The sequence below is a fragment of the Cyphomyrmex costatus genome, unplaced genomic scaffold (genome assembly GCF_001594065.2).
Source record: "Cyphomyrmex costatus isolate MS0001 unplaced genomic scaffold, Ccosl1.0 scaffold69, whole genome shotgun sequence".
NCBI lineage: Eukaryota > Metazoa > Arthropoda > Insecta > Hymenoptera > Formicidae > Cyphomyrmex > Cyphomyrmex costatus.
Window position 1 is genome coordinate 846,220 of NW_017280255.1, and position 19,683 is coordinate 865,902.

Here is a 19,683-nt window from a genome sequence, read left to right on the forward strand (position 1 = left end):
AGAGAGAGAGAGAGAGAGAGAGAGAGAGAGAGAGAGAGAGAGGCGCTAATTAGCTAAGTAAAGCCGGCGCATTATCGCTTATTTTCAACCCTCTCCAGCTGCCCCCACTCCCCTCCATCCACAACGAAAATGGCAAGTTTCTCTTCGCCCCGTACGTAACTTTGCCCGTATAGAATATCGCGTTGCAATTCGAATTTCCAACCCCTTCTTTCCCTTCTACCTTACCATCAGATCATCCGCCGTTCTCTCTGTCCCGCTTTGGGGTGGCACCATCCCCTGACTTCCTTTTACTTCTAGCTAAATCTCTCCCTTTTGACTTTCCTCTTCCGCGTCGGGTTTTTTTCCCGATTCAAAACTGCGATCAGCAGTAGAGATCGACAGATAGTTTTATGATGCCTCCGTTGAATGCGGAGTGTCTATACGACGTATACACTCTCGATGGACTGAGGTACTGCATGGGCAAAGATCTGCATTTCTCTTCTACGATGATTTGGAATTCATCGTTTGCCTGTGAACGATGTGTATCGTGTCGTATGAAGATTAAACAGGTGAACTTTAGTAATAATTAAAATTTGTTAAAGTTTATAGATGGATGCTTTTATAATTATTATGAAAAAAAACTGACTGTAATGTAAATGAAATGGTGTTTTTGGAAACTTAAAAAGAAAACTGAAAATGAAATATTATAAAATTATAAAGTAACAAAATTAACACTTCACACAAATAATAATAAAAAATTATTTTTGATTGTAGCACTTGCTAGAAATATTTCGAAGTTGTTAAAATATTCCGATGAAAATATCGGATTAAATGTATTTCCATACCTAACAGGATACGAGCAGGATGGAAGGTAAAACAAATCGCACATGCAAAAAAATAGTAAACGCCTAGAATGACAAGTATCTGCTGTTCGTCCTTTCAGATATTCGCCCTTTTTACCACTCGTCAATCGGAAAAATGAAACGCAGCTGTGAATGCAATAATTCCATTCCACATACCAATTGCGCGAGAACGCACGGTGTAATTAACTCTCATTCAATTACATTTAACAATTTTGCTCACCTATATCTGAGAGCATCCTTATACTTTTACATACGTTACGATTCTATGACAGCACAACCTATATGTAAAATGATCAATTCATGACATGAATGGTTGAGAGTAAGAGAGAGAGAGAGAGAGAAAGCTAATGGAAAGAGGAGATGATTTTTCAAGGAATAGGTTTTTAATGATTGATAAAGATAATTAATCGAGTTCCCTGCCATTGCTTTCCTCCTTCCATCTACCTTCCCTCTCTTGCTTGGTCGTACAGCTTGGCAATCCTTTGATTCGAACCCCAGAGTTTCGCTCTTCAGCCTTATTACCACCCTCGTCGTCAGCGGCGTCCACAGCTTTGAAATCCCGATGGTAGAAACGATTTTCAGCTCCGTACTTCCTTTTCTCTGTCTTTTCTCCTTATAGCTTTATAGACGTCTCTATATCTATACACTTTTATCATTCGCCGCGTTTCTTTCGCGATGCGAAAATCCAAGTCGCACCTCATCTCAGAAGTTGTTCGATAAATAGCCTTCGAAGCCTGTTATGGCTTGATCGTTGCTTGGAAATTACGATAGCATACCATTTCATCGATCCTTTCTATTTGTTTTTGTTTTCATGCTTTTCTTTTTATTAGATCGCGACTGATTAATAGTTTCGTAACATCACTGCGATCTGGTGCTAGACTAGGGCGACGAATGTGAGCAGCGAGTTCCGTGAAAGTTCGTCGACAATTATCTCCGTAATTGTCGCGAACGAGCGCGGTTAAATGGAAAGCGCGTGGTCGTTTCGAAACTTTACGGATTCGACGCTCTTTCTCTGATCACGAGACCTTATTTTTCCGTTCGCGGAAAATCTTTTTTCAAGTATTACATGTATTTCCGGTTACTGGGACTGATTTTAACGGAAAAACGGAATCAAAGCTATTCCACGCTACAACGAGTTCCAATGAAGGGCGAAGCACACTCGTCGAGAGTATTTTATCTCGACGCAGCCACGCATTCGATATGTTGCGACGCGTAACTCAGGCGGGAAAGCCTGAAAAAAAAAAACTGTCTCTCAAGAGACAGGCTGATTACCGAGAACAAGATCGTTTTTCGGTATCCCTTTGCCGTTTGTTGTAACCTACGACCCTTTTCTCTCGCATCCCCTCCATTCTCCTTGCCCATTTCGATACCCACGAGCGTCGAAATAAAAAGCCACGGCGAACTTCGTCCGCTATCCCCTTAACCCTTTTCATTTACCGATACACCATCCCTTCGCCCACGCATGGCGTCCACAATGAACGGGTAATAATTTAAAACATGAATAAAATCGATAGAAGACCCCCGCGACCCCCGCGACCCCCGCCTGTCCTTCCAACACACCCTCGCTTTTCTCAACAGACTATCCCCTATCCCTAATACCGCATCGATTGCGTGTCGTGTGCGAGTTCAATGCTTTCGATTTGCAGGTGTACGTGCGATATTCGTTCGAGACACGTGCGATGTCGATCTCTCTTCACACTTGTAGTTTCTTGGGAATTGCCAGGATGTCACTCACGCCTAAGAACTGAATGTATAATATTTTTATAAGTTAAAAAAAATATCTTTACCTCGAGTACTATTTTTACTCAAATGAATTCTTAAATGCATAAATGCATATATGCAATAAATATGCGCGTTAAAAACACGAACAACGTTAAGTAATAAGCAGAATGATTATTTGATTTAGTTGATTCGATCTACGGATACATACATGTAAAATTAACAATTCTTTGTTCGCGATAGTCTCACGATGCATGATTAACGTACTTAAATAGTTCAGTACAGCAGACATGTGAAAGTTATTTATGAGCTTTCGTTACAAATAGATAAGAACGACGAGCTTTATTCATCGATTATAAGAAATTTTGTTCTAATTGATATATTTTAAAAGTGATACTACGGCTTATCTGTATTCTCTCTCTCTTTCTTTTGGATGTTGCTTATTTAAAATGTCTCTTCATCCATTACACATGTCGACGATCGATATGTATTAGTTTAGCTTAATATTTCGTTACAGGTGATAAAAAATCCGTCGAATTTCTTCTCGGCGTTTAAATAATACCAGCATGTAAATATACTTTGCGACATAATGCAACTCAGTATTGATTTAAAGCGTAAAAGTGTCACGATAATATTACCTGTCATATAAAACGAAATCAACGAAACATACGATCAAGAATAGATATTGTAATTCTTCGGCGCGTATCTTAACAATGACGACGTTTTGTTATCGAAAACGTTATAAATCGTCACATCTTTAGTTTGCATTTGCGTTTAATGGAAAAAAAAAGATCTCGTCTTACGTCAATATTGGAGATTTTATCTTGACCGATAATAAATCAATTCCGAACGAGTCATATTGAATATAGTCAACAGTGAATCAAAGGAAAATTATTTTTATAGAAATGATGAAAGAAAGATATGAAATTACTGACAAAATAAAAATAGTTTGGAGGAAAATTAGTCTGTAATGAATGGTCAAATATCCAAATTTGTATAATCTTATCTATCGGCATGTCTGCTCGTATAATTCTACTGCGTAATTTTATCACAAACACAATGCGTAATGGGAGAAATGATTTGCTACGCAATACGGCTATAACTGGGTTGATAACGTAAAAGATTGAATTGGGAAATTATATGGCGCTGTAACTAGCGATTTCGCGACATCGCGGCCCAGGCAATCGCCTTGTAATTTATCCGGCGCGCGTAATGACGAGCGAATGAACGAAATTTCCTTCAGCAAGACGCCCAGTGGGCCGGGTGATTTCAATCGTAACATTTCCAATCGTAATCTTCGCCGCGGTGCTGCTCTAAGCTCTTCGGGAGAATTCAATGCGGAGAAATTAAGGGAATTGAATTAACCACGACGGGAGTTTTCATTATCGGGAAAATTGGCAATTTTCCACTGTTAGGCGCGTAACGCCCGTTCTTACGCGGCCGGGTAGGTAATCGTCACGGAAACTCCTACGGGGAGTTCCCGATCTCTCCGGTTAATTAGTATTATCCGTACGAATGAATTTTAATATGATCTGTTATGGTGAGCGGCGTATAGATGCTGGCCGCGGCGTGGCGATCGAATTAATTCGCTTTTTGAACCGTTTTCTCTTTCGCGAGATAAAACGGCCCAACGGGAACAGTACAATGTTAATAAAGTCGCTGACGATTCTATTAAAATATTTCCATCGACTTCTGCACCGTGTGTTGCAATCACGAAACTTGATGCATTTCGTTATGTGTTATCTATGTGCGGAAATTCGATCGTTTGAACCGCGGTAATGCGGTTAAATTATTTATGCACTTTCAAGGCGCGATACGCTGTTCTTGTCCCGTCGATTCATGTGCATGTAATTGCTCTACTAATAAATCAATATAATTAATTCGCCAATAATAAAGCTTACAGCGCAATTAATTCGACTCTATCGAAGTAATGGGATCTATTTTTTTTACGAGCTTCAAAGTCGGCGAGTTAGCAATCATTTTTTATTATCGGCTACCGGAATTCTAGCTAATTGCGAGACAATTCGAATCGCCGCGACTGAATCCTCCCGCTGATCAACGCATACGTCGACTCGCTTGTCAGCGTTAGTCATCGCTATAATTAGATCTATTTGCGACGTTATATATGATTCGTTCCGAGAATCAGCCTTCCGATAGATTTCACGATGCCGTGAAATTACGCGGCGCCATCGAGAAGAAATCGAGCACTGACTAACAGTCAGCTGAAGCTCTCGAATCGAGAGTCGTCGACGGTTGATGAGTCACGAGGCAGCTTGTCTTTCATTTCTGGTCGAATCTACGAATTCGACGCAGCTTTGATCTTTGACGCAAACGTCTCTCTCAAAGAATACAAATCGAACGCTTAACATTTCAGAGAACGTATTTTCGTAACGTCGATGCGAAACATGTCACATTATTTAGGAACAAAAGCCTTAGAAGTGAAAAGCTATTATCTGAAAACATTAAAACTTTTGTGTGACGTATTATTATATACACTATATAGTTGTATATTTGTACAATCGCTGTGATTGCTACTGTAACGCAATTTATCTTTCACGAATGGAAAGAGGAACTCCTCGTCCGAGGAAAGCCAGGAATGAATTTCCAATCGGGTATTTCTGTACAACGTTTCAGTCACGCTCGTCGGATTGACAAACATCTGGTCAGATAGACGCCGCTTTGCTCCGGGAATTGAATTTTGGTTATGGGTCAACGACGCTTCTAAATTTGCGATATATCTCATCATCAAAATGTGTAACGTCAAAATAGATTAAAATATATAATACAAGCAAACGGTTATGCTTCATGGTCATTTCACGTAGCGATTCATCGAATGTATAGAAACAGAATTTCCTGTTTATATACCTGATCTCGTAACTCTGGGAATAGTTAGGATATCTTTCGTTGCCTCGTATCTTGAATGATACATTCAAGTACCTCTAATATCGACGCATTCATCGACGTCGCCAAAATCGTACGTATCAGCGTGACTTCTCGATTCGCCCGTCGACTCTCCTGAATCGGCGATGGAGGCACGCACCATCGCCTTCCTATTTACGAATCACCTGTACTCGTCGGCACAAATCTGTCAGTGTATATATCGGCATGCACTCATGCGTTTGGAGTTTGACGTTCCAGTCAAGAGCAAGCGCGGCTTCCATCCGCCAGTACAGACACCCTCAGCCGTCGTCCCTCCCCCAATCTATACACATCTATACGTGTGTATGTATACAATACACAGACACGCGTACGTATATCTGGCGCAAGTTCTGATTAGACGTAGAATTAATGATTCGAAAATCAATACAGGGCCGTCCTCCCGAGAGTATTAAGACACCGTGGGGGATGCCATCCAAAGACAGAGCGTGATAGAGAGAAGGGGGTGAAAGGATGCTTGCGAGCGGTGCGGAAGGGATGTGAAGGTGTTGGATGGGTGCTAGTGGAAGCGCGGGGTAGAGGGCTTGATAAAGCGAAGGTTGGGGTTATGGTGGTGGTGACGTTGGTAGTATATCCGCTAGACGAGTGAGGGGTAGAGAGGGCTGCGGGCGGGTTGGGTGGTGGAAGAAGGGTGCGCGGGCTCCTCGTTCCAGGATCTACTATTTTGTCACCAAACCCTTCCTCGCCCTTTGATAACTAATTAGTGTTTTACCTCCCTCCCTCTTTACCCTTTCCACGCTTAGCTGGGGGCCTCTTTTATCGTCCCAATCAGGGGACGTCCTGGGAGGAACCCCTTTTCATGCAGGAGGCGCATCGACGTTTCCAAGCCTCCCGAAAAGATGAGAATCAAAGGATTTCCAGGGCGAAGCGTCAAAAGTGCGGACGAGGAAGGGGTTAGAGGGGGAAGGAATGAAGTTCAGATAGGTAACGAGCGGACGAAATGAGAAGGGGGTTGGCGTAAGGAGGGAAGACGTTTATTAACCTGTTAAGACTCGATTTATTTTTCTTTATTTCTCCTGGGGTATTATAAAGTTTGATTACGCAGTGACGGCGTGATTACTCTTCGCATTTTAATTCCAAGATTGAGCGAGTGCTCAATTATAGGCATCACTGTATGACGTTGTTAGGCTCTAAATACACTTAATTAGAGAGAAATCGCCTATAGGGAAACAAGAGCTTAATGTTGCCTTGATAATCGATAATACTATGGGGTACTACAGTTCTTATTACGCATAAATTATATACATATATGATATATAATGATAATATACCATATATTGTATATATAATAGATATATTAGTAATATAGGTATTACGACAAGTATTATAATTTATGTAGCATTTATGTCATTTTCATTGAGAAAAAGAAGTTTTAGAAAATATTAATAATTTTACAAGAAATTAAAAAACCTGCTGCCTTTTAATCATCTCCGACATCGTTTCTCGCGCGTTAACTCTGATTCGTGCTTTGCCTGCGATTGTGCATGTTTTTTTTTGTGAAAGGAGAGAAGTTAGCGAGTTAACCGATCGACCGCACGTGTAGTCAGGAAAACACTCGAGGCTCGTGCCGTACAGAAACGAATTTCGCTCCGAACAATGGAGGACTCGATATACGGCGCGGCGGAATCAGTAAAGGGATGGTGAATACAGGGCCGCGGGGGCAAGGGTAGACGGGAAAGGGAAAGAGAGAGAGGGAGAGAACGCGCGGGGAGGGGTGGATGGGACGATTGTTGAAATTTGCATGAATCGATCACGATTGTTTGGCCGCGGAATGAGCACGCCACCACAGGAGAAATAATTCGCAATCCGTGTGCAGGCCGAGCAATCGAGTTACCGTTTGCCATTTCGATTCTGCTCGGTCCAACGGACGACAATGGCCCTCCGCCAAAAGCGAATCATCTTTGTGATCTGTCCTGAGCCGACTGATCATGGTGCTGGTTGTTCAGATGCTTGTGTTGCTTTTTACATTGCACTCTATTTTTTTCTTGTTTTTGTTCGATCACAGGGGAGACTACGTTACTCTTTGAGATTCCGCGATAATACGATTCTCTCGTAGAGAGTTTATTTTTCGTTCGATAAATTATCAAACAAAACCAGAACTAATCAACTGATACTTGATGTGTAAACAAATGAAAAATTTATGATAATTTGTTTTATCGAAAAGTATAGTAATATAGTGGTACAGTATAATACAGGTATAAGAGTTAAACACCAAAAATTAAAGCACAGACTTAACAGATTTAAAAAAAGCGAATTTAATAAAAATGAAAAATATATATAAAGTATATAATTAGCTTCTTTATATTTAAAACAACACGTCTTACCTCTTTAATTGCGCGCTGTTTGATCGCACGAATAGCAATGTAAAATAATATTCAAATATATTATCATCGGACATGCACTTGTTATCATCGCAAATTGGCATATTTATAGATTCCACGGGTTATTACAGCGTATACAATTATCAATCCCGGTAATTTTATGCGCGTATTGTCCGATATCATTCCACTCACACTGCCTAAGCTCTTGATGAATAAAAAATACGCATAAAATATTATCGCTAATATGGCAGCGTAACCGGTCGTGTGTTCGACAGACCGATTACGTGCAATTAAAAAGCTGATTAACGCAGAGGCACAGTTCACGAACAATCGTCTCCGATCCGTATTGAAGTCGATGCCTGGTAATACGACGCGTGAATAAATGTGTGCGAATCATACGCACGTATGTGTGTTATGTGTGTGTGTGTATGCAGATATACATTTCGCGAGCGGGAGACAGTAGGTTACTTTTAGTGCACGAGGATTGGTACCTGAGCGAGCACAATACGGGCTATATTTTTATGGGGCCGCCGTGGGGGTCTAATGGCACCCTGCGGGTGGAGAGACAGGGAGGTGAAATAAAAAAAAAAAAAAACGCGAGCGTGCGCGTGTGAGAGGAAAGGCGAGAATGGGAGGGAGTGAGAGAGAAGGTCACGGAAGGTGAGGTGTGGGTGAAAAAAAGAAAAACAGGGATTTGGTATAGACGTCATTGTTTCCGTTCGGCACCCTTCCCACTCCTCTTTTCTCCGCGTTCGCCCCCGTGCCAAAATCCCCCGCCCGCTACGGCGTGCCGTCCCGGCCGAAAACTACCCCTTACAACGGGGTGCCTGCCATTCAAGCTACTTTTTCATCTCTCCTCTGTTTCTCTTCCCGCGTTCTTCCACACATAGATTACAATATTACCACCTACCCCTCTTTCAGGCTTGCTCGCCCACCCCTTCTTCTGCCCCTATCTCTCCCTCTTTTTCGCAGCGACCGACGCCGCCACGGCGGTACGCGTCCTCTGATATATACGTGCACTTCTGATCATAACATAAATTTTAATGATGGCCGTGATGAAAATATAAGAACGCCTCGATATTTATGGCGTCTGTCCCGGCTACCGTCTGCATTCTCCTCGTATATATGTGAACGCATCAACCCCCTTCTCTTGCGGACACTTTTCTGATGTGTGGATCCTCGTTGTATAATACAAGTTGCCAAATGATACATGAAGAATTAAATAATCTTCGTAAATCGTACGGTGTATGCAACATGCGTTACCATTATATCATTCACATGTCTGACGTATGTTTTTTAAAAAATTATAATTAATTATGTATTATTAGTTTTATTATTAATTTTTCAGTTTCGTTAAAAATATCATTAATTATCGTGTTGTTCTAACTTATTTATACCGCTTGAACAATTAACAATATTAACGAGTGGGAGATGAAGTTTTTTGCTTCTCGAAATTAAGTTTGGTTCGGCGACCGATAAAAGGGAAACGTCACCGAGACCGTGCTTTTTGTTCTTCTTGCGTTGGCAGAGGAAATCAACGCTGACGCGACTCGAGAACGTCGCTGGAAAGAAAGATCCCCTCGTGGATCGCTTCATGTTTTCTGCCGCGCCTTTCCTTGGCAGATGATCACCAATCTTTTTTTCCGCTGCCATCATGATTCATTAGTGCAGCGCGCGTGAGAAGATATCCGGTCCTGTTTCGTCGCCACTATCGTACTTATGCATTCCGAAGACACCGATATAACTCCGCTACCACATTGCAGACGGAGACACACGACGAAAAGCGTGTTCGAATACTATATTACACCCAGACGTTTACATCGCTCGTTAAATTGAATCTATTACAGGAAATTCTATCGTTCCGTTGCCGGGGATAAAACAAAAGTTTTTCTAGGCATTAATCAAGAAGGGAAACATACAAGGCAAATTTTATCGAGATCTGATAATAGTAACAATCAGATTTTTACTTCGACGTCCCTTTTTCGTACAAAGTCTTTATATTTCGAAAAGCAAATAAAATTTGAAATATTTTTTCTAAAATTGTGTTCCCTCTCTTTCGCCTGCTTTAGCTCAAAAACAAATTTATCAGATCGATTCGTGTCTGTATCTTATTTGAACATAAGTTTGAGTAAAGACATAGAATCTGTTTCGGAACTTGACTTATGTCACTTCGGAGATACATGTCTCATATCTCTGCAATGCATAACGCTACATAATAGTACTATGCAGATACATTGAATTAGAATTCAATAGCAACTGCAAATGCATTAGCAATGTGGATGTAGATTGTAGCGGATATAATGATGTTATTGATCTCGGCTCGAGGCGTAGAGATTATTATGGGGGATATTTGGTGTATTTTCGGAAGTCGCCGAGCTCCTTACTGGTTCGAGGCATCAGCGACGTCAACGCAGATTCAAAACAAGAGCTCGTGATTGGACGCTCCGGGCATACCGTGAAGTGGAAGGGAAGAAAGACCAAGGGGAAGGGCTAGGAACTTGAAAGAGTGCTCGTGTCTAATGATGTTTAAGAAAGGGCTTTAATTTTTCATTAGGACAACGGGGAACATCAAAGGCGTTCCTTTATTTTTTAACCAATGCCCCAAGGCTAGTTTTCGTCCGCACAGCCGCCGGTATATTATCCGTTCCCGACTTCCGTTCAAAATACTCTTCAGTCGATACCCCCCAGCTGAACGACGTATTGACATTTCTTAAATATTGCCGTCCTGATGCGTCCATATCGAGAGACAGTCTATTTGCCTGCGGGAGAGGCTCGTTCCGTCTCTTTCTCTCCCGCGCTTGCCTCTGCGTAACGGATTGCATCGTTTCGTCGTCAGAGTCATCGGCGCACGTGGGAACCTGCTCCCTCTATGCCACATGGAGGATCGTCCTTAGCTATTAAGGGCTCGCGCATATGCGTGTGCTTAGCGTAAAGAGCAAACGGTCGACGACCCTTGAGGAAGTATATATTTTCTCTTTTATTTAGGATAACGCGCGAGTGCGCGTTTATTGTCCTACGATTTAACGAGCTTCTTGTAGATATAGTTTTCTATTTTTCTTCGTTTATATATACGAATGAAATCTATACGTGTATATGTGTACAAATGTATAAGTCGACATATCGAAAGATAGTATTTAACGTAATTTTTGTCATAATTTATGGTCGTATCATTTAACACCTTGTTGTCGCGTGCTTTGAGATTCTCAAGACATACTTGATTACTCTTATTATACACGTCGCGATACGAGTGCGAGATTTATTCCATTAACTCGAATCACAATGACAAACGTGTGGAAATATTAATCGTGAAATGTGAAACGTCGTCACATCTTTCGTTTACGGAGCAATGCAACGGGAAAGCATGGCGGTACAATCAATGATAGCGACCATTGTTCCTGATGCTCGAACATGAAGAGCTCGAACGTTCAGTCAATGAGAACAGAATCTGACAAAAAGAGGGGAAAAGACAGTCGCGCAAGGAGCTCCTTAGTTTTCTCCTCGGTGACTTCTCGTATATGTCTCCCGCGTCTCTAACCGCATATTGCAGCATGTACCGGGGCTTAGAGCCGATCGATATCTTAATAATAAATACAAGAGGGGTTCATCTCTGATGGCTGGTTGGTGTGAGATTGAAGAGGGGGACTGTGGGGAGGTGATTGGGGGGTGGAATGACGCCACGTTGTATCGGTAGCGTGGAGGATTTGCGTTAGACGGAGCAAACGAGAGGAAAGATAAAGCGAGAGAGAGATGAAACGCGGGACGAAAGGGAAGAGACGGAGAGAAAGCAAGAGAGATCAAGGGATAGTGAGAGGGGTGAGCGAGAGGGAGATCATTCGCACCTCGAGGTGTAATGAGAAAATTTGAAATATCGCGGGCGTCTCCTGCTCTTCTCTCCCGTCATTCCTCTCCACCACTCCCTCCCCCCCACTCTCTCTCTCTCTCCCTTCTACTAAAAAAAAAATATAACAACGCCGGTAGTCATAAACGACTGATCCGCGTATCCTCATCCCCTCGTTCTCTTCTTCTCCCCTTTCCTCTCTTTTTCCGCCACCCTATAGGAGATTATAAAGGCGCCTGGTATAAGGCACTCTCTTCTTCTACTCTCTTTCTTTGTTTGTTTGTTGGTTTCCTCTCTGTCGCTCTATAATGCCGCCAACCGGGCGAGGGGTTTTCGTGGACAACCGCGATTACACACCCGTCGCCGCCGTGACGCCGCCGTCGCCGTCGCTGTGACGCGCGATCGACCGGCGACCTATCGATCGACCGTAACTCCGAACATCACATCTGTCATAAAAATATCGGTGTAGTTTAATGAACATTTAAATACATTCAGCGGACGCACTCAAAATATGGGTCATGACGCTTGATCGGTAGCTCACTGACGCGAAAAAAAACCAATGAGTGGGCGCGATCTCGCTCGGCGTTACAACCGGTAGTTGCAAGTCAAAAGCGACATTACGATTCTTTATGTCCACATAAATTTATTCTCTCCCCCGCGCGATATTATTTCGAGCTTTCCGCGGTTCCTCGTTTGTCATTGTTTGTCACGAAAAGGCGGTATTGGAGGAATTGATGGAACGCACTATTAATTATTACGCACACATCTTTACTAACTACAGTTGAAAGAGAGTCGCGACCTCGGCGGTGAGAAGGAAGACGTATCTTTATGCATGATGAATACTGGAAGCATCATGCACGCGAGGCAGATTGTGCGAGAAACGTAAATGCGCCGCTGTTCATGGAATAACGCGCGAAATGATCTTTTCTTAGCGCAAAAGCAATGGTGCTATATTGATTTGACAATGTCGTGTTCTTATTCGGCGGCAACGGCGCGTTTCGTCGATTCGACTCTTATCCTCCGCGAATTCGACGTTCGCGTCTTACAGCGCGATCTTATCATCGACATTTTATCGCACTCATTATCTCGCTCATTATTCGTCTACCGAGATTTACATTTTGCGCGAGCGATCGATCGGACATGTCCGCGATACCATTCGCGTTGGAATTCCCGTGCTTCTTATATTAGTCAACTGGCGAGAAATAAACACAGGAAAAAGAAGTATGATGCCGATGATGCGCCGGGCGCGCAGATAAAAATAGACGCGAGAACGCGTGAGGTCGAAGGCACGTGATCTATTCAGGATTCCACGTTTGGCGTACAACAAAGAATGCTCGGCGTTCGACGAGACAAATATCAGACATACCGCGCGGTGTCGACCTGTGGGCATAAATATGTACGTTTACCGTGAGGGGGTTTACACAGCTTATTCAATCTCTTATCTCGAATTGTGTGCACGTAATGACCTACATTAAAATAACATATAAAGAACTATATAGAGAGAACTGAATTCATAAGGTTTGATTTGAGATCTACCGTTGCTTTTGTTGTTAAACCTTGGGACTTTATAACGACCTGAGATAACCCGACTCGCCATGACGGTCGAATCGACTGAAAGAGCCACTTTTTGCTATTCTCAATCTTCCTTGCTCGACGGCTGAGAGAGGAGGGTAAAAAAGAAAGAAGACGGCGAGAACTCGAAAAATCTTATTCTGGAGTTACCTGAAATTGACTGCGCGGAGATTAATATCCCGCCGGTCAATCTCCGAGATATATAAATTCTATTCGTCTGCTGACGATATTTTAGAAGATAATTCAGATCTGTCGAGAATATAGTACCATTACGTTATTAACGTATTAAAAATTCATTTAGATGGATTGTATATCTGTTCGTAAGAACAGACTTAAAAATAGCTTAAAAAATAGCTTAAAAAAACACATTTATATACATTTATAAATAATAAATTAAATATCGTGCATTTTTTCGCATTGACAACACGGTCGTTTCAATAATAGACGCAGTTGGATTGATTATAGCGGTGTAACGAGCAAAAGAGTCCACCCAGAAGTCGGCCATTATGCAATGATATAGCGATAGGCGGTTGGAAATCGATTCTTTCGACTTTCGTCCCCACCAGCAGAAAAGCGACGATCGCGCAAAGTGCGTGACCATGTATAGACGTAAGAGGTAATCCCGTGGTTAAAGTTCTTGCGCCCGCGCGCTGTGCGGAGAACCGAGATTCTCTTACATCCCTATGTCGAATCGGTGAGTACCGATCGATCGACACAGCCGGGCAGGTCGGATAACCGTCAATTTGCAAAAGGGGTGGAAGACGGGCGTTCAAGCCGAGACGAAACGACTCGACTCGGTACGGCGCGATCGACCCGATCGAAGTGCCGGGCATACATCGCGCGATTGCTCATCTTCCTTCTTCAGGGTTGAAAGGCGGCTGTAATCGATGCTGTCGGACGATCGAATCGAAACTACGGCGGCTGCTGGCAGTAGCATCTCGTATAATGATATAGGCGAGGACGACGGACGCCCAATCGCCGATCTGACATGCGTTCGTAACGAAGTAATTCGATCGTGTCACGAAATCCGCTCCATGTATTTTGCCACGCTCGCTATTCCTTCCGCGAGTCCCCAGATTGGCGCAGCTGCTGCGATTTCGATTCGTTTTCTCGCTGACGCAAACAACGCACGATGAGAGAGTAGAGCAAGTTTGTCATTTTATTCCAACATTATCAAATTCTTAACGGCAGCGGATAATGTTAGACCTACACGATTCTCCCAGCTAAAGGTTAATAGATATCTGCTGGTCGAATTGGCACGATCAATAAAACAGATGAATGATTTACAGGTTTTCTTTTTTATGCCGCACTTAGAAATTTATTAGAGATTATCGGACGATTAACGAGCGCCTCGTATTCTTCTAAACGGAACAACGGTGTTACAAACCGATGCGCGGACACTTTAATCGGCGATCGGCGCTTTCTGGATCTGATATGGAAGGTGTAGAGCGAGAGGCGCGGCAAGGGTAGAGGATGTTATTCAGAAGCGATAAAATCGTCGTAGTAGTGCATGTAATGACAAACACATGCGTTCTCACCCCGATCCCTGACTCCGCGATGTGTATAGGTCGCCCTATCGAGCCGGATCTATATAACGTGGCATATGTTTAGGTCATTAATTAGCATCTGGAGCCAATTAAAGTAATTACGAATTCGACGGTAAAATATCGCTGCAGGCTAGGAGGAGCGCTGCTCTCTCGGCGGCCGCGTACAAGCGATTCCGAAGCCGCATGGCATACACGCAACAAAACCGAACCACGTCAGTTTTTATCAGACATCCGTCATGTTGTGAAGGCGATCGATTGTTCTACGAAACTATAACGGGGATACTTATATTGCCGCCATGAGGCAATGTAAAGTTCCCCCGCTAGCATTACGCGACCGGTCTATTATTCTCGGTATCGCGATCTCGTTACTAATGGCATCATTACTATCCGTTTCGACAAGTTCGGAAACTTCAGTAACGGCTACTTGCAGAGCTTATCGAAGTTAAATATTGACTCGTATCTATAATATATATATTATGACCTAAAAAAGAATGTAGTATATGCGTGATATTATATATATTGTACATCGCGAAGCGGTGTCAAGAAAAAGAGTATATGTATATATCTCCGCTGCACACAATTTAATTTATTCACCATTTCTCATTAAAGCGAAAACATTAGATTGCATCGACGATGCGATCCTTATATCACAACGCTTTTTATAAAAGCGCGCTGTGCCTCCTATTTCCGGCGATGCATAAATATAGTGGGAAATATAAATTAGCCGTACATCGTAATGCAGTTTAATTACAAAATAGGAACGCGCGCGCTTATCGCCATTCGCGGTTAATTTTGCAGTGGTGAATATTTAGCGCAACAATAACACAAGATGCATCGGCACGATACACGTTTGGCGCTAATAAATCATCGTCGGCAAAATCTTTTACGTTTAGATCGCGCGAGTTATGACGCTCAATCGTTCTTGACGTTCGAAGAAAACCATTATCCCCCCAATGACTTCCGCTGTTAATATAACGATCACGGTAGTTCCGCGCGGGAGGACGATCGTTATCGGCGATCCTCTCTCTCGATCCTCCATCTATCAGGCCGCGAGTCCTCGGAATTTCCCCCGCCGCGGACACCAATTTCCTGACGTATGTCCACGTGACAAATACGCAGGATGCTACCAGACGGCAGCTATCGATACGCATCCGCCATTCGAACAGCCGTATATTACGGCTCGCTCTCGGATATGTATTTATGCTTCCCGTATCATTTCGCAATTATCGATAACATCGTCAAGGCTTTTTGCAGGAAACAATGGGTCATTACTTGCCTGCTGTAGCCTGGTGCCTCTGTTTCTCCTTCTCTCCCCCTCCCTCCCTCTCCCTCTCTCTCTCTCTCTCTCTCTCTCCTTGCCTCTGTCCACGCTCGTCCGCACGTCTCCCGACCGTTCGCCGATCACGACGCCATATGTGTCTCACGAGATGTCACACACATTGACAGATCAATACACATGCTTATATCGCGTTCGCGCGACAATTAAATGATTATATGAGACCTCTTCAATGCCGTTGTTAATTTTATTTTCAGTAATTTTACTCGAAATCAATATCCTCTTACATTAAGTCGAGTAGCAAGTCTGCAACTTTATTGGCACACCTATGGTTGAGTCAATTCATTTTCTTCATTCACACTATAGGTAGATTATAGGCTGTGCACTTGAGAGATAGTGAATTGTCGATCGAGATTGTCAGCGTAACTCGAACTTGTTAATGAATGGACGGATCATAGGTTACATCATCGACGCTCAATTGTTGATCGCAGAAGCGACAGGTCCGGTTTCCCTTCCGACGCGGCGAGCCGGTATAACCTGTTTGATTCGAGCGATCGATCCCGAATCCCTTCCCGGATGCCTTCTATCGGATTGCCGCGAACGTGGATAAAACGGACAACGGGAAAAGAGAGGAAACGAAAGAGTCACGAAGAGAGGACAAGAATTGCAAGCAGGGATAACTATCCAGCATATATACACCGCGAGTATAGCCGAGGATAGGCCGGTTCGAGGGTCGAGCTACTTTGAATATAAAAGCTGCTATAATTAATATCCAAGCGGGAACAACGGGGCGGCGAATAATATTGTATTTATTAGATACTTTACAGGGAAAGTTTAAAAAGGTAATCCCCTCTTTGTATTTAATGTTACGTTCGTTATTTTCGTATCGACTCTCCCTTTTTCTCTATCGATGAAAAAGTTTTGGTTTGAAAGACACCGAATCTATTTGTACGTCTTCGCACTTACGACATTTTGTTTATGTGTTTTACCTCAATAAACGTTGCAACAGACGTCGACGTTCTAATTAACGAGCGTTTTATTAGAGGTCTGGCAAAGGTAGATGTAGATGACAAAAGTATTTCGTCGTTAATGATCTCGTAAGAACTATATCTTCGTCGTTCTTGACGGAACAGTGCTCTTTTGCGTATCGATATGCATGAGCGATTTCAGCAGAAATGCAGAAACGCTACATATGTGGCCTAATTATTGCGACTCTGACATGTTACAGTAGCAACGATGTTTACCCCGCGAATATTAAACAACAGTTAAACTTGCAAAAATATTGATAACAATCTTAGTGTGGTGTGATTGCATTGTCTGCACAACCCGCATAAATTATATTCGCGGAATCACTCTTCGCTCCGGTACACAGACACACATATACACATACATATATGTTTATATTCTTATTTTGTACACGTAAGAAATTAAACAAGGCATATACAAGACAAACGGATCAGTTAACATAGACATCTATTTACACTGTATTTATCGACAGTTACGATCTTTCTATAATCAGTCGAGAAGAACATTTCTTCTCGATAATTTCATTAAGAAAAATGTCCTAAATATTTAGAAATTTAATCTTTAAGTGGATAAATGGTATAGTAAATACTATGGTATAGTTTCATTATTTGCATCTGTTAGGTAGTCTTCTTTAAAATTTTGTTTTGAAAAAGGAAAATAAAAAGTATCGCCATGATACCTAAAAGTTTTACAGTTCATGATTTTTATATTCCTTTATTTCATAAGCGTATAACGATAATAGTATAAATATAACAATAAAAATGAATTTTTTTGGTGTTCTGAGCACCTCGTCTACCAACTTGCGTATTTTTAAACCATTTATCTGTTAATTGATTCGTGAAAGATTGTAATTGGTCTTTTGAAAGTAGAAACCTAGCGTAATCGATTCAGAAAAATGAAAAAAATGGAGATTATAATTACATAGAACCATATATACGTAAATAAACTTCTCGACTTTTAATTTTGAATCTATGATTTAGTTTAATTTTATTCAAGATTACATTTTGTAAGTGTCGACCCCCTTGTCAATTTATCAAACAGCAATCTAATCTCAAAATTTGCCACATATGATACATGTGATACACGATTCGTAGCATACAGAGAAAAGTAACGCTCGATCACATATATTCGAATCAACTGAATAATTATATAATATATTTGTCCCGCGGACGAAACCACCACACACAGGTGGTTTGACGTAAATTCTCCCGCGGGCAGCCTTCAAATTTCAGTAACATTAAGGAATTAAATTATATAGAATAGCGAAGTACATTACAGTGTTCAGGATCAAAGAAACTGCGACGCCAGCATACTATTTCCTGCGCTGAAAATATCAAAGCAGCCTCGCGCCGCTCGACGGGCCGTCGTTTCTATTTTTGCCGGCTTTTCGTAGCTGCGAAATTAGGTGCAGCCGGCGAGAATTGATTGATTTCGCGTCGCACGGCTCCGCAACGGTAATTTAACGATCCGGACCACCGTGAAAAATTTGCACACCTTAAGCGCAATCGTCTGCGCCGTTAAAACTCTCTGACTGCATTGCAAAATTAACCTCTTTAAAGTGAAACGGAGTACAACCTCGCGCGAATTACAAAGTATGTCTCGGTAAAAAGGGCTATCGTTTTATTATTATTAACTCGAGAGCATTGACATTTTTCCGTTCTGCTACTAATTAATCTCGAAATTAGTTTATCAATGTCTACGATATGAAGAACTTACCGATAAAGTTGATAAAAAAATGTCAATACTGCTCATTTATATCTCGTGATATTGTCAATGTGACTCGAATCAGTTTTGCAATTCAACATAATGCGATCTTCGTCTCGCATGTTTGATTAAATCGCCGAGAAAGTTAAAAATGCGATTTTCAATTCTTACTGACAAGTTAATATACTGTATATTACGAACGTTAACATTCATTACCGTCTATTCTCGTTGTTACAGAGAGCGACTTCGGCGGAGAAAGAAATAGCCGCGTTAAAAGAACAGCTCGCTGCAACGAATGACAACAATTCCAAGACTGAGGGACACCAATTGTCTCAGCCTCCGCAGGGAAGCGATCAACAACAGGTACACGATGCCAGCAATCCCAGAAGGACGCCGAACAGTAACCTCGAGCAGGAGCTGCAGGCCAAAGACAAAGAGGTGCGTTAGATCATACTCGCCCTTCCGCTAAAATGTTACTCTCTCGTGTATTGCCATGTGAAATGGTGATTGTAATCTTTGAACTTCTCTCTCTCTCTCTCTCTCTCTCTTTTCCTCTCTTCTTCCCTTTTCTTTTACTATTTAATTATATAAAAACAAAAAATAGTAGATTAAATAATAAGTTAAATAATTTCTTCAAAAATACTCATTAACAATAATTTAAATTGTCTGTAATAAGAAAGAAAATTGTCACAGTATTCACGTTCTTATTACTTTCAAAAATTTTTTTTTATTAATAACAACATAGATGATGAGATAGTATTATTGTAATCAAGAAAAGCAAATCTCACACGGCTCACGCGAAAGGATTGACAGATCGAATGTTCCTTCACGAGTGATCGCGAGGCTTAACCAACTGAGGGTTGCTGCATGCAAAACCACCAAGTGGATGCTACTGTAATTT

The 19,683-nt window shown here is 41.9% G+C and overlaps 1 protein-coding gene across 1 annotated transcript in view; it reads left to right on the plus strand.

Moving 5' to 3' along the window:
- The window catches only part of cut (homeobox protein, cut), a 127,503-nt gene that overhangs the window by 43,020 nt on the left and 64,800 nt on the right, over nt 1-19,683 (plus strand). Inside the window, exon 2 of the mRNA XM_018547997.1 lies at nt 19,020-19,220. Within this exon, the coding sequence (XP_018403499.1) occupies nt 19,020-19,220 (201 nt within the window). The remainder of the gene's footprint in view (nt 1-19,019; nt 19,221-19,683) is intronic.